The sequence below is a fragment of the Cydia pomonella genome, chromosome 26, assembly GCF_033807575.1.
Source record: "Cydia pomonella isolate Wapato2018A chromosome 26, ilCydPomo1, whole genome shotgun sequence".
NCBI lineage: Eukaryota > Metazoa > Arthropoda > Insecta > Lepidoptera > Tortricidae > Cydia > Cydia pomonella.
The window spans coordinates 6127998-6144006 of NC_084728.1; the positions used below are offsets into that span (position 1 = coordinate 6127998).

Genomic DNA, 16009 nt, shown 5'->3' on the forward strand with positions numbered 1-16009 from the left:
TTAACTCAAAAACTACTGAAATTTCGTTGTCGAAATTATTTATTCTATGCACCGTATATAGGGGGAAAACGCCTACAGATGAGTGATGTAAATAAAACCAAAGCTCTACGAATAACCATATTATAATACAATATAACTACCATCAAGTCCTCAGATATCACACATCGCTCGGGCGAACCTTACTGACAGTACATCAATATTATTGACAATATTCCTTCGAACGTTACCCACCTTTTACACTGGAATAAAAAATTAATGACATTCAAATTGACAGTTTTTGGCACTAAAAGTATTTTTCACAATACAGTGTCATGTCATAAGAAAGATAGGTCACGTTCAAAGCACATTATTTACAACAGTATAAAAATTACATTGCAAGTGACATAGGAACCAGATTTAACTATTTTACAATAAATATTGACAATAATACTGATGGTTTCAGCACCATCGACACACAACATGATTGCAAACTTAAATCACTTAAAATTAAACATTAAATAACTATTCGCTTATTTAAAGTAAAAGTTAAAATTACAATAAAATTCGAAGTAAAATGCTTTGATATTTTTTTTGAGAAATTGGAATTTCCTTGTATTTTTTGTAGGAACCACTTAATTTCACAGATTATGTATATACAAACAACACATTTTTAAACGTTCATACTTAAATGTAAATTCAACTTTTTCTGGAGTTTCAATTTTAAATTACTCAATAAATAATACTGGTAATTAAAAAAAGCTGTAACGTCATAATTATCTCTATTCACGTAAAGTTAAGACTTACCAAAACATAAGTAATTTTTAAGTACCAAATATACAAAACCGGGAAGGCAGTGAATAACGTCTAACCTGTTGAATGCTTATAACGTATAATACGACTCATCCATCAGAGTAATGGCTCAGTTTCATTGGTCGATAGGGCCCGCGTGCGGGAGATTTCCATAAAGCATGCCATAGGGCCCGCATTCGGGGAACTGTTATCATTGGTCGACAGGGCCCGTATGCGTGGTGCGGGAGATTTCCGAAACGCATGCCAGAGTTTCACTAGTCGTTATACCAACTTAACGCCTGCAGGGAGTCACCCACATGCTGTATATCGACCTATGAGTTTCACAAGTCGTTATACCGCCTGCGGGTAGACCCCGCACGCTCTATATCGGCCGAGTTATCGACCAATGAAACTGAGCCATAAAAGCAACCAGCATTTTTTGAGGTAGCGTGTGGGAGACGCTTTTTCAATAAAATAAAACACGTCAAGTTTGAACGACAGAAGCAAACTTTGAAAGACAATGATGGCTATATGACAGCAATATGTGGCGTATACAAGATATGTTTGACGAACAAATTCAGCAGAAAAGGCAAGCTTTGTTGATCACACAAGATTGTTAGTTATGTGTTCATAGTTACTTCATGTCATAGAAACATTTAACAGAAGAAATAAAGAGAATTAATTACAAAAGCTTTATTATTCGTATAAATTCTGTGATCTTTGTGAGATCTCCTGAAAATTCTGTATGTTACTTTCTGGAATCTTTTTTAGATAAATCACGAAACTGGTGACACTGTCAATACGGGTTGGTCCTATCAAACATCTCCTTTCAATATTACATAGACAAATTCGAGATAAAAAATCTACCTATTTTATTTTGATTGATGCATATAGACACATTACTATTGAATACGTTGAACTTTTAAAGTACTACGCAAGTTTAAAATTACTCGCGTAGATTTATGGTAATAGTTTAAATCCTTTTTCATCAGCTGAATAGCGCTGGTGGCCAAGCGGTAATAGCGTGCGACTTGCAATCCGGAGGTCACTGGTTCAAACCCAGGCTCGTACCAATGAGTTTTTAGGAACTTATGTACGAAATGTCATTGATATTTACCAGTTGCTTTTCGGTGAAGGAAAACATTGTGAGGAAACCGGACAAATCCCAATAAGGCCTAGTTTACCTTTTGGGTTGGAAGGTCAGATGGTAGTCGCTTTCGTAAAAACTAGTGCCTACGCCAATTCTTGGGATTAGTTGCCAAGCGGACCCCAGGCTCTGAGCAGTGGCAAAATGCCGCCACACCGCGAATAAGATGGAAGGTGGACTAAAATGTTAATGGAATTTTCAACGATTTCACAGATATGAGTCTGTTTCAATAAGTAATATTAAAAGTTTAACTTTCAATTTATTACGCTTAATTATGTATAGTGTTACATACTAAACACATTTGATGATATAGTAATCTAGACTGACAATCATTTCTCACAACTAATAGTTTAAACAAAAAAGAAAAATAATGACAATATTCCTCTCAATATCATAGAAGAATTATACTCATAAGTAAATAAATTACACATGAAATATTATTTTCATACTGCAATTTTAATAGCCCGCAGCAAGCTCGTTCGAATTTCACCTTCCCATACAAAAGGAGTTACGTTCTCATTTTAAAACTACGTGCTGAATTGTAATGAAACTATGCACATACAATTACATGGGGTATATCTAGTCCTGTAATTACTTTATATTGCTCCAGCTTATAAAACAAACGAAATAGAGCAAAAACAAGTTTTGTATGAATAATTTAAATTTGCTGTATTTTTTTTGCTATGGTATCTGAAGCTACATAAACTAATTACAGCCATAGATATACCTTATCCTATTGTAAGTACAAAGTTTCAGAGCAATCTAGATAGTTGTATAAAAATGAAAGCGTATCTACGTTTGTATGGAGAACCGAGCTGGCTGCGGACTCTTTAAGTATTCGAGTTGGGAGTTGTTTTCTTCAAGAAAACTAAGTACATCACAATTTTATCTCATAATTTATTACGATATTTTTTTTATAGAAATGTAATATGAGCAAAATGTACATTAGAACTCATGTTTTTCTATTTTAGAAGCGTAATTTAGTTTTGCGAGGGACATGGTTATCATGTAGGTACAGGTCAAGGCCATGCAGACAAAGTGACAAAAATATGTACACACTTAATATATAGGCAATAAGGTTGTGTATACATATTTTTAGCACTTTGTCCGTATCGATATTTAATACCTTGACTGTACACACATTAAGCCCATACTACATATCATTTGAAAAGCTTAAGTACAAAGTATTTAGGAATACTATTCCTATGATCACTTTTGTGTATTTTTTTAAGATTGTGTACGTGTAATATGATACTTTGTCTCTGATATTTTTTACACTATGTTAAACGCAACGATCAAACGACTTTAAAGATCAACTTTTCACAGAAACGGACTGATATTTAAATTGTAGAGCCATTTATTGTATGATTTGCATTTAACATTGACATTAATATTTCATTCATAAATCTATGAATATTATACACAAGGGAATCAAAGGATATTTAAAATATACTCTATAAAAGAGGTTACTGGTATTGAAATTTAAGTCACAGACAAAAAACGTCTGAAAATATTGATACGAAAAAAGTGCCAAAAATATGTATACACGACTTTATTGTCCATATAGTAAGGTAGTGTATACGTATTTTTGGCACATTTTTCGTACTGATATTTTGAGACGTGACTGTACAAGTACACAATCATATGAATTGGCAATGCTGTACAAGTATCATTGCAGGTCTAAGGTCTTACACGATTAATTGATAATACAGTCTGTTTTTTTATGTTTTACTTAATATTAGTAGCACTTTTTAACACGTTTAGAAATACGTCCAGGGTTGTGGCATCTTTTTGGAACACGCGTATGTATGTCATATCATCTAAATTCATTAGAAACTGTTTATATTCAGAATGCGATGAACTGTAGGTGACAATAGCAATTTATTGCTAGGTTGACAAGATAATTATGTCTTAGACCTGTTTTGATATTTAAGATACTAAAAAATCTCAAATAACTCCTCGATAATGCTGCTTTTGTACAGTCGTCATCAGATATATCGGAGCGGCCGAGATGCTCAAAAATATCTGAACATGCACGCTAACGCCTTCACAATAAAAGCGTCTGTACTAAAAATAGTAAATCTAATGGTGACTGTACTAAAAATAGCTAGGCCATTGGGTCAACTGAACAGTCATTCTTGTATCTGGAATATAAAAACAAGGTTTGGCTAGTGACTGTCATCTAGAGTTTTGATTTAGGAATTCAATTACCCTTACAGGATATTAAGATAGCTTACCCACGGATATGTTTGAAGTCTGTCCAAAAGTAGCAGAAGTGGAAACCCATGCGAAACTAAACCTTATATCTATGTCACTAAGAGCTTAATCTGTTCACTGGATTCACAAGCACCACACTAGTAACACATAGCACTGTTTAACCGAACAACGTCTTTAGGTCTTCTTCGTAGAGGGCGATGACGAGCATGATGCCGATGCCGGTGGCGAGCCCCGCCAGCTGCAGCAGGCACTGGCACAGCGTGCCCTCCTTGCTGTGCGACGTGCTCAGCTCGGGCATCTGGGGAGGAAACGGTTTCAATCAGAAATAGACAGAGTAACAAACTCGCATGCACGCTTTGCCATTGAGTTGTTTCTAACGTTAGAGATAGCATTGTAACTCTGTTTGCAATATAGGTATTCTACTTCAGTAGTAAAAGAGCGTAATTGTAACACAATCCTAAGGATGATCGTTGTTGATTTATGCATGATGCATTTAAAAAGTGATTAAGCAATATAATTTTTCTACTCGTTGACTGTACTGGTTAAATTAAGATTGCGTATACCGAAGTATAATTGCGTACTTTTCATGAATGGGCTCCTACTCCCAACTCGACTATAATATTCGTTTCGATACGCTGTAGTCAACTATAAAGATTTGACCCGTTGAAAAGACATACACGGACAACTATTTCATGAGCATATTATTTTTGTCTACTGAGATAATTACCAATTTTCATTAATTACTTAAGTTTTATAGTAAAAACAGTATTATTTTACGTGACTCCTAGAAAAAGTATTGTATAGAATAGTAATATATAGAGAGCGGATTTGAAGTAGCAATCTCAATCTTAATATGGATATAACTAGTGCAATTTATTAAATACATGTCATGTTGTTTATATAAGGTCTTACAGTCTATTATTATTACACCGCAATCTTAGCTAAATAAATAATTAGATTAAATGAATGTTATTTTTGCAACAAACTACATGTAAAGAAAAGTATTTTATTCTTGATAAAGGAGTTTTTATACAGCTCAAAGATAGTAGTTCCTATTTATTACGTACCTACATGATAGTTCATGTCAACAATGTCACTTTAATATAATACAACGTGAATGCACACTCAAGTGTCATTCAAATGACTCATTGTTTATCTCTCGGGGTCATTTGCTATTAAATATTGTTATGAATAATTCGTAACATAACGGTAAACATAACGGATGAAATTGTATTTTTCGACGGTGTATGCTTAAAATGCAGTGTAAGTGAGTATCATTATTGCTTTGATTTCGTTTGTGAGGAAGAACCAATAAACTATCTCGAAATTAATGAATTGTTCTGTGAGCATTGTGGAAGCCAATTATTTTCATTTTTTATTTCTTTTAGTCGTAATATTTTTATTAACTGTGCATTGTGCAGAAGAAATATTAAAGATCTTTAAAAAATTAACTATTTCTAAAATTAACAAACGATGTTTTTAATTATTATCATCATAATTTTTGCACAATATTTACAAAAGCTTCCAAAAAGGTTTATACTTTTTTGTTCCGATAAGTTACATTATTTTTGTGTGTAGAAAAAATAATAATTATACGAGTCATATCCATATTAATATTTAACAACTGTCTCAGAGACAGTAGTCTCAGTTAGGTATATACTCTACTTCAGTGGTTGAGACACTCACCATATCGCCGAGGGCGATGTACAGGAACATGCCGGCGGCCGCGGCGAACAGCCAGCGGGTGGCGTTGGGCGCGTGGCCGGCCAGCACGCCGCACACCATGCCGCCGAGACACTAGTCTCAGCCATATACTCTACTTCAGTGGTTGAGACACTCACCATATCGACGAGGGCGATGTACAGGAACATGCCGGCGGCCGCGGCGAACAGCCAGCGGGTGGCGTTGGGCGCGTGGCCGGCCAGCACGCCGCACACCATGCCGCCGAGACACTAGTCTCAGCCATATACTCTACTTCAGTGGTTGAGACACTCACCATATCGACGAGGGCGATGTACAGGAACATGCCGGCGGCCGCGGCGAACAGCCAGCGGGTGGCGTTGGGCGCGTGGCCGGCCAGCACGCCGCACACCATGCCGCCGAGACACTAGTCTCAGTCAGCCATATACTCTACTTCAGTGGTTGAGACACACCATATCGACGAGGGCGATGTACAGGAACATGCCGGCGGCCGCGGCGAACAGCCAGCGGGTGGCGTTGGGCGCGTGGCCGGCCAGCACGCCGCACACCATGCCGCCGAGACACTAGTCTCAGTCAGCCATATACTCTACTTCAGTGGTTGAGACACTCACCATATCGACGAGGGCGATGTACAGGAACATGCCGGCGGCCGCGGCGAACAGCCAGCGGGTGGCGTTGGGCGCGTGGCCGGCCAGCACGCCGCACACCATGCCGCCGAGACACTAGTCTCAGCCATATACTCTACTTCAGTGGTTGAGACACTCACCATATCGACGAGGGCGATGTACAGGAACATGCCGGCGGCCGCGGCGAACAGCCAGCGGGTGGCGTTGGGCGCGTGGCCGGCCAGCACGCCGCACACCATGCCGCCGAGACACTAGTCTCAGTCAGCCATATACTCTACTTCAGTGGTTGAGACACACCATATCGACGAGGGCGATGTACAGGAACATGCCGGCGGCCGCGGCGAACAGCCAGCGGGTGGCGTTGGGCGCGTGGCCGGCCAGCACGCCGCACACCATGCCGCCGAGACACTAGTCTCAGTCAGCCATATACTCTACTTCAGTGGTTGAGACACTCACCATATCGACGAGGGCGATGTACAGGAACATGCCGGCGGCCGCGGCGAACAGCCAGCGGGTGGCGTTGGGCGCGTGGCCGGCCAGCACGCCGCACACCATGCCGCCGAGACACTAGTCTCAGCCATATACTCTACTTTAGTGGTTGAGACACTCACCATATCGACGAGGGCGATGTACAGGAACATGCCGGCGGCCGCGGCGAACAGCCAGCGGGTGGCGTTGGGCGCGTGGCCGGCCAGCACGCCGCACACCATGCCGCCGAGACACTAGTCTCAGCCATATACTCTACTTTAGTGGTTGAGACACTCACCATATCGACGAGGGCGATGTACAGGAACATGCCGGCGGCCGCGGCGAACAGCCAGCGGGTGGCGTTGGGCGCGTGGCCGGCCAGCACGCCGCACACCATGCCGCCGAGACACAACGCTGACGACAGCACGTTGTAGCACACGGCGCGCTTCACCGACATGCCCGCTTTTAGGAGTACCGCGAAGTCACCTGAGAAATAGCGTGTTTTTATAGAATCGGACCACGCTAACTCTGCATGCTAATGCCAAATTTCTATGAAAATATGATGTTTATAATGACACTGTCTCTCTTTACGGCCTCAGTCGCCAGTATGGTTGGCAAATTGTATAGTTTGTGCATTGAGGTATTAAATCAAATGGACGCCCGATGACAAATAAGTATGTCAACATATATGGAGCGAACTGACATTAGGAAATGGGTTTAATAGATGCTAATAACGCTTCTTTATATTTTTTTGTCAAGATAAGTATTTAATACAAAAGTAAACTTAATGCGATACAATTTAAGTGTCAAATTTGCAAACGCACGTTTCCAAACATTGAATACTTTATGGTTCAATTACGTTTTCGTAAGTTGATCATTATGTAAACGTCAAAATAAATAGCGAGTGAATGAATTATTAAATACCATGAAATTATGACGAATTCACATTAGTTCTGTTAATATATCAATATATCTCACTGAAAGAAAATATATGCCATCCTTTTTAGGGTTCCGTACCCAAAGGGGTACCGTCCGTCTGTTACCAGGCTGTATCTCATGAACCGTGACCGCTAGACAGTTGAAATTTTCACAGATAATGTATTTCTGTTGCGGCTATAACAACAAATACTAAAAAGTACGGAACCCTAGGTGGGCGAGTCCGACTCGCATTTGCCCGGTTTTTCTTCTTGTTTTGCTATTATAAGCGCATTTTTTTACAGCAGACTTCGTCATGTTTGACGGTTGTCGTTGTCGACGGCCGAAACGAGACTGGGAGCAAAAGTCGTGTCCAAGTCGTTCGAGCATTACTTTTATGGGGCCATTTTTTTTCGGCTGATTGTGAATCCAGTTAATTATGCTACATCAATGAGTTTATGGGAACTTGCTAGAGCTTGCGTTATTATCGCCTTTCTATGATTATTCTTAGTAATTAAAGGAAAATGAAACGCTTGGATTGATTAAATATGCTAATATGTTATTAAACTTTAGGATCATTTTTAGGATTTTTAGGACACTTTCGAGAGAACTTGTAATAAAGAAGAAATAATATTCATTACATAAAGATGAGGGTGTATATGAATTGTCACAATGACAAGGTTATGAAGTGTTTGTGATATATAAACTTCGATGTAAATGTATGTCAAATATAGACATATTAGTCCAAATGGGCCCGCTCAAAGCATGCTATAATAAAAGGTTGGCTTTTAATTCACAAAAAATATATACATACCTAATTCATGCGGTAATTCGTGGCACAAGACGGCAATAGCCGTAGAGAAGCCACCAGCGATGTTAGATGCGAATGCGGCACCTGAAAATAAAATTAATAAATCATTAAGTATGAGTTTGAAAGGGTCTCGTAGAGAAAACACTTTACCTACTTAACAAACCATAAACCAATATAAGACCACGTAAGTGGGTTTGTAAGAAATGTGCTTCATAAATGCAAACATCTTGTTTAGTAGTTTGAATATTATGATTATTACGAATAACTTCTATTTCCGTATCGATTTTATCACACTCACAAATAGATAAATGTATTCAGTGTTTATTCTCATTATAGATATAACCCTTTGACCGCCACGCCTATCGTGTGCGGCGCGTCGCCGTGAACCTTGTTGCAATGCACGAAGGTAGATATTGAGCTGTAGGCATAGAACAGGAGCGGTGCGACAGCATCTCGCCCGCAAGATAGACTACCCGTCTCTATCAAATTAATACAATAACTAAAAGATGGGTAGTCTATCTCGCGGGCGAGATACTGTCGCGTCACTCGTGCTGCACAGTGCACAGCAATATGGTTTGTGAGATCTATGTTCACAAACTATAGGTGTAACTGTAGTTGAGCGCGCGTGCGTCAATTGACTCCGTTTTTTTTTTAGTTGAGTAGGTCTTTGGCGGGCTAAGGTTAACTCCTCTTCCTTAGTTTCCTTTTCGCCTTAAAATCACCAGGGTTTTCCTTAGTTTAAGTCTATTTAGGGAATACAGTTTATGATCGTATGCATATTAATGATTACTAGACGGCCAAAGGCAGGAAAAATTTAATCACGTACTAAGGTGTTAATACGCAATAGATAAAGATAAATTATTAAAATAATGATGTTTTGTGCTATACTTGTTGCGTGTTTGGAACGATTTGTGACTGGTGACAGAAACGATTGTTATCAGACTAATTTATTTTTCTAGATATTATCTCTTTCCAGCTCGATACAACTGAACCGAGGCTTCTCCAGGGCCATTATTCTGTTTTTATATAATTTTCTGTAAATACCCCCAAAATAGCCATTTTTGGCGTTTGTCGTCTTAGCCACTTTATGAAACTAGGACACATACGTAAGTCGCAGGGGTCCAAATCCTGCAAATGTGGCAAATGGATTATTAATTCGAAGCAAAACTCTTCATTTTTTGCCATCGCAACGGTAGCCATGTGGATCCGTGAGCTCATCGTCTTAAAAGGCTACTCGGCAGCCAACATGCACGAAGTTTCTTTTTGACAAATACGCTGGTAATATATTGAAAACTTATTCCGGCGAGCTGTTTACAATCTCTGCTGTCTCCCTAAGCAGTTATAGTTAATTGTAAATTTAAATTTTATTTTAATTTTGATCATAATTGTAATTTTTAACCAATGTTGACAGTGTATAATTAGTACCAATAGATAAATCTACATAATTATCTATCGATGATCCTTTAATACATCTTTTTTTACTTTTATTGGTCGTTTCTAGGATAGACATATTTGGTTTCGAACTCCGGGCACGTCATTGACGCTTTGTCGTTTACGTATGAAATCATCTACCCAAGTGCGGACGGTACTAATGGCAGGTTAAGACTGTTAAGAGTCCCCTTATACACACACAACACACACGTACACGATGCAACAGTTTTAATTCGAGCAGCTCCATTTTTCCTTTTAGAACATAAAACTGTATGACAATTCGTTCCTCCGTTTTCTCCATTTTCATGACAATGGAAAATGATTCCACTTAAAACCTCTATATATTGTTGTAAAACAAATAAACTTCAAATTTTTTTTTTGTTTTCTTAATTGAGAAAGATTGCAAATTACCGTATGGAAGAATTTTTTATCGTTTTTTAAACTTAATTGTGGTTTCGGGTTTTTTATCAATCCACAATCGGAAACACAAGACATCCTAAGAACTCATCAGGACCTAATTAGATCGAAGTCCCCTTGAGGTGAGGCCGCGACGCACTGTCAGAGAATGTCAATAGCTGACCTGAATAGGCACGGGCCTTGACAAGGCCAATGTCATGGCGTCAGTCGCATAACTAATGATTGACAGTAAAGAAATGTTAATTGATAATGCCGCTATTGGGCTACGTGTATGAAACAAGGAACTTCGATACGCAAGGAAAAAAAGATTTAAGCTTCCACTGTTTTCAACACATTATTTACGGCCAAAAAATATCATATACATTTGTCAAAGTTTCGAGAGAAAAAACACACCTCTATCTACCCCGGCCGGAGATCTCCGGTCAGTATTTTGTGCCCCGTATTTGTTACGCACGGAGGTCTCTTAATTATAATCCCAGTCGAAAAGCAGTTTTATTAATATCAAAATAAAGCTGCTTTTCGACTGCAAATTTGCTCGGGTGCAAAAAAAGCGGAAGGCACAATTGGCCGTTATCTCAGGCCTGGGTAGATAGAGGGGTGCTTTTTTTGACAGCATGGTAGACGACAGGTTAACTTAATTTTACGATAGCTGTCGCTGTTCTATTCCTGAATCGTTGTTAATATTTTTCTTGTGACAATTTACACATAGGGCAGCAACTGATTTCTTTTAACATAAGAACATTTTCATGCTAATTTTACAATTTAATATTCTCCATTACAATTTTGAGAAACTAAAAATAAAATAACTGAAACCTGTGACTGGTACCTATAACAGTTTATTTAAAATTATTTTGTAATATACGTATACCATCGTCCACACTTTTAACTGATGATTCCTAAATGTTATTCCTCAGACAAGGTCCACCGATGGTTATTATAATAATTATTATTATAATATTAAGAGTGTTGTTGTTTGATTTCAATTATTCTAACGGAATCGAAAGATGAAAAAGAAATAGTCATAGGAAGCTATTTTCCCATTAGGTAAATACCATTTTCAAAACCGTTGTTGATTGACGCCCTGAGACCAACGACCTGGTTTACAAATAATAACATATAAACCTAGATTACTAATTGAATTGGGCGGAAAGATAGTTATCGCAAAAAGACAACAATAACATTTTTTTAAGGACAATTAGCAATTATCAGTCATTGAAAGGAAAAAGATAACCGAATACGTTTCATATAAATAGACGTACCAAATTTGAACAATCATAACAGTTCTCCAAACCAAAGAAAGATGTCTTTATTTGCATTAGCAGTCTTCGAACTCCTGGGGTTATCTATGGGTATATCATTTAAAAGTTCTCACAATCCTCAAGACTTCTACCAAAATTCAAGGATAGTTGGTGGTATGGAAGCTCCTGAATCCATAGGTCTTCAAGTGGGAAAATTGTACGACCCTCAAGATTTTTATCAAGGACAACTCAAAATTAGAAGCATGGAAGATTCTTACAATTCTCAAGACTTCCAAGGATTACAAACAAACGCTCCTGGATTATCTAAGGGTTTTGTAGAAGAATCCTACGTCCCTCAAACCGCGAACCAGGGTTCACGAATAGTCGGCGGCGAGGATGCTTACGAAGATGACGCACGTCATATTGTCGGTCTAGTAGTCGGTGCATATTTGAAGGTCTTCATGTGCGGAGGTTCCCTGATATCACACAAAACTGTGCTCACCGCCGCGCATTGTATAGATGAAGTAGTGTGGTTTGGGCAGCTCAAAAACACTCTCCAGGGTCAGATAGGGAGTGTTTATATCAGCAAAGCCTATACGGTGATAAAGTTTTCCGAATTCGAGAATCATCCTGATTGGGATCCCGTTGAAATAAAGAATGACATTGGAGTGTTAAGGATTGCTGAGCCTCTTGACGATTCCCGTGCCAGAATAATTAAATTGGACTTCAAATGGATTGACGGTGGGGAGAAAGTTACTGTTGCTGGTTGGGGATTGTTAGAACGTCCGGGGGCGATTCCGGACCGTCTGCAACGACTTGATGTATACGTAATGAGTCCTAAAGAGTGTGAGGAGGGTGTTAAAGAAGCTAATCTACAGAATAGAGCTTCGCCTCCTGTAAATTCTTCTGTAGAGCTCTGTACTCTGCATAAGAAGGGCGCTGGGCATGGCATGTGTCACGGTGATTCTGGGAGTGCAGTGATGCAGATTCCTGAACTTGGTGGTAATGGTAAGGAAATCTCGATGGTGGGGATAGTTTCATGGGGTTTTCCATGTGCGCTTGGCCATCCTGATATGCATACGCGTCTTGGTGCATATGAGACTTGGCTTAGGCCCCAGTTGGCTATGGATGGCGTTGACATTGAGGAATAATTGTTATAAAAAATTCTAGTCAGTGGCGTAATTTTCAGGGTTAAGCATAAGTTATAATGTTTGTAGTATTAGTGTTTTTTATAATAAGTTGTTATTATAATAATAAATTTCCTATAAAATAATATCAACTGGGGTTAAAAGAAAGTGGAAAGTGAATTGAATGAAAGTTTTATTTATGAAAATTCGATTTAACCGTTTAACGGGAAAACTTTAATTTTATATGGCAAAAATGACCACCCTATAACAATGATTATAAACTTCATTTCAAAATGACAGGGTTCTATTTTCCGTAATTTCTGATACTCGTCTGACTGTTAACCTTTTGAACGCCACCGTCGGCTATGGCCGACATCTGAAAAACTTGCCAAGGACGCCAATGACGGCTACAGCCGACAGTTTCGCCAATGCAATAGGGATTAACGCGGGACCCCGTAAAGTTCAATTTTGCTTAAATAATCGTGATCGCCTGCGTCCGGGGCACGGCATATTCCTTCGCCGTCTGGCGTTCAATAGGTTAAAGGGTTAATGTAGAATAAGTGTTAGGCAAAGGCGCGACTTTAAGAGTACTAGTCTTTGGTGAAATGTAGGAATACAAAAGCAATTTGAGTGGATTAGTTTGTCATAAACTTCCCTATAATAGCCATGCTGTCGGTGAAATTGTGCAGCCCATGATGACCATCGAGGCCACTGAAAACAAGTTGCTGGAGGGAGGGGCGTGGACGTGGCCGTGGTGGCCAGGGAATGTTCTCTGGACCATGGGAGTACATACCTATAGCCATGCCGTCGGTGAAGTTGTGCAGCCCGTCGCCCATGATGACCATCCAGGCCACGGAAGACAAGCTGGAGGGAGGGGCGTGGACGTGGCCGTGGGCGTGGGAGTGCCCGTGGTGGGCCCGGGAATGCTCCCTGGAATACATTGTTTGTTAGATTTTGCTTTAAATGTAATAGTCTAATAGTATGCTCTAGAGATCTGAAAAGAACCAGCAATGTACAATATATATAATCCCAGACCCCTTTACACTAAGACCTCAGATAAATAGAAAATATATGTATATTTTGCAAAGCTTTAGCAAAATACAATGAGAGATTAAAAGGACGTCAAATTATTGGTGTGGGATAAATTCCTAAGACTAGCACACATAAAATTTTAATTATTGGTTTTTAACGTCTTTAAATGTTGTAGAATAAATTTACAGACTCATTTTATTGATAACCAACAAACAAATTGATGGAAGATAATTTACCTTGTCCTTCAATAATTCCTGCATACAGTACCGGCCAATAATATATCACCTTTGTGTTTTTTTTTGTATGACCATGTTATAAACAATATAATAGTTTGTAGATTGCATATTTTATTATTAGTCATTTTATACAAATATATTATGAATACTGCAATGAAATACGGCGAATTACAATAGGAGACTCAGCATATATTACTAAAAAGCTGTATTAAAAAATGAAGCAGACTATACATATATGAAAAAGCAAACCTCTATGAAAAAAAAAATCTCATCGCTCGCAAAAAGGTCTACTACCAAACTAAAGTCGTGAGGTGGAAATAACTTACAAAAAAATCTACTGTAAAAACATGGAGGTGATATATTATTGGCCGGAACTTTAGGTCACCAAAACTAAGTGTTAGTTGAAAACTCGATATAAGGTTAAGTTAAGAATCAACAATATTAAGCCCTTCTACTTCCATAAGAAACTTACCTTAATATTACAGTATAGCTGTCTCCATCCTTGAGATCCTTAGCACCATCCTCCTTATGTTTAATATTGTTCATCTCCACCACCGACGAGGGCTCTGCCTTCAGCAGCCAATCCTTCGCCGTCGGCTCTTCTTTACCCTCAGCACTCAACGCATTCGAAGACACCACACTCACAGAGTTGTTCTGCTTAGCTTTAGGGCTTGGTGGGATCTGACCATCCCGCAAATGGTGATCGTCATGTGTATCTGTGTCGATTTCGTCATAACAGTAGGGGTATTCTGAATACTTGTGTTTGCAAGTTTTAGTTGTGGGATCGTTCTTTTCGTCTTTCTTGAAGATTTTCAAAAATGAATTTGTAGTGGAGTTGGTGATTGGTGCTTTAGCGCCGCCTGAGCAACCTCCAACTGTTTCGTCTTTCAAGACTCGGACTCTTGAAGGAAGTTTGTCTTCTTCGAGCTTTTGACGTCTCTTTCTCCATTCGACAACAACAGTCAGTCCCTTCTCAGTGAAATAGAAGAAGACGACACCCAACATGGCGGCGAGGCCTTTCCACATACCGTCGTTATGTGATGCTGTTGAAGTTTCTAATGAGGTGCCGGGACCATGATCGTGGTCGTGCGGACTCATCGCATGAGGCATTAGATGTAACAGCGCGTCACCACAAAGAGTTCCCACGGCTAACGCCACTAGGAACTGAAGGAGATGGTTGTAGTACGTTTTATGCATAATGGGGATTACTGCTACTCCTAGAAGACCACATGCACTGATGGCTGTTATACTAAGGAAGGAGTATAGCCAGACGGCGAACATGTTTTTATTGGTGTCATCTTTTTTGTCTGTCTTTGTCACTGCGCTATCGAGACTTTTTAAGTTTGTTTGTGTATTTGTGACTTTATTATGTATGACGCAGTCTCGTTTTTCGTCCGGTTTCCCGAGTTTCTGGTATAGGAGGACTGGACAGACGGCACGGAGGGTGTCTTCTGTTATTAGTACGTCATGGTCGTGAGTGGGGTCTGTGTGTTGGTGCTCGTTATGGTCGTGATCGTCTGTATATAGGCCTTTGTTGACAGCGGTGATGAGATCGGAGCTGTTTAAGCACTGAAAGAGAAAAATATTAATAGCAATCTACTTAACAAACGGTATAAGAGTCCATCTGGGTCAAAAACGTTCGTCAAAACATGCGTTTTTACTGTGGAGAATACGAAAGTTAACGATTGGGAAACATTTTACTGTTTAATCATACAGGTTTTAAGAAGTAGAAGGTTCCAAGCTCCAACAAGCAAGGAAGGTCCAGCAAGAAAATTAAGCTTTAGTCTATTTATTTTATAATATTCACAGGAAAGACGCATAATCTTATCTCATACTAAAAAGTTCTCAAGTTTTTATCTAAGTATGTAATTTAAT

At 39.2% G+C, this 16009-nt stretch overlaps 1 protein-coding gene across 2 annotated transcripts in view; it reads right to left on the reverse strand.

Annotated features, from left to right (window-relative positions):
• Positions 1-106: 106 nt before the first annotated feature.
• Positions 107-16009, reverse strand: part of LOC133532199 (zinc transporter foi) — a 63834-nt gene continuing 47931 nt past the window's right edge. The window contains exons 3-7 of one of the 2 annotated variants that reach the window (XM_061870753.1): positions 14607-15703; positions 13660-13796; positions 8657-8737; positions 7226-7413; positions 107-4430 (exon numbers count right to left, since the gene is read on the reverse strand). In XM_061870753.1, coding sequence (XP_061726737.1) covers positions 4290-4430; positions 7226-7413; positions 8657-8737; positions 13660-13796; positions 14607-15703 — 1644 coding nt within the window. In that variant the 3' untranslated portion in view covers positions 107-4289. Of the gene's footprint in view, positions 4431-7225; positions 7414-8656; positions 8738-13270; positions 13797-14606; positions 15704-16009 lie in introns of those variants that run through there. The other variant, XM_061870750.1, reaches the window with a different exon arrangement.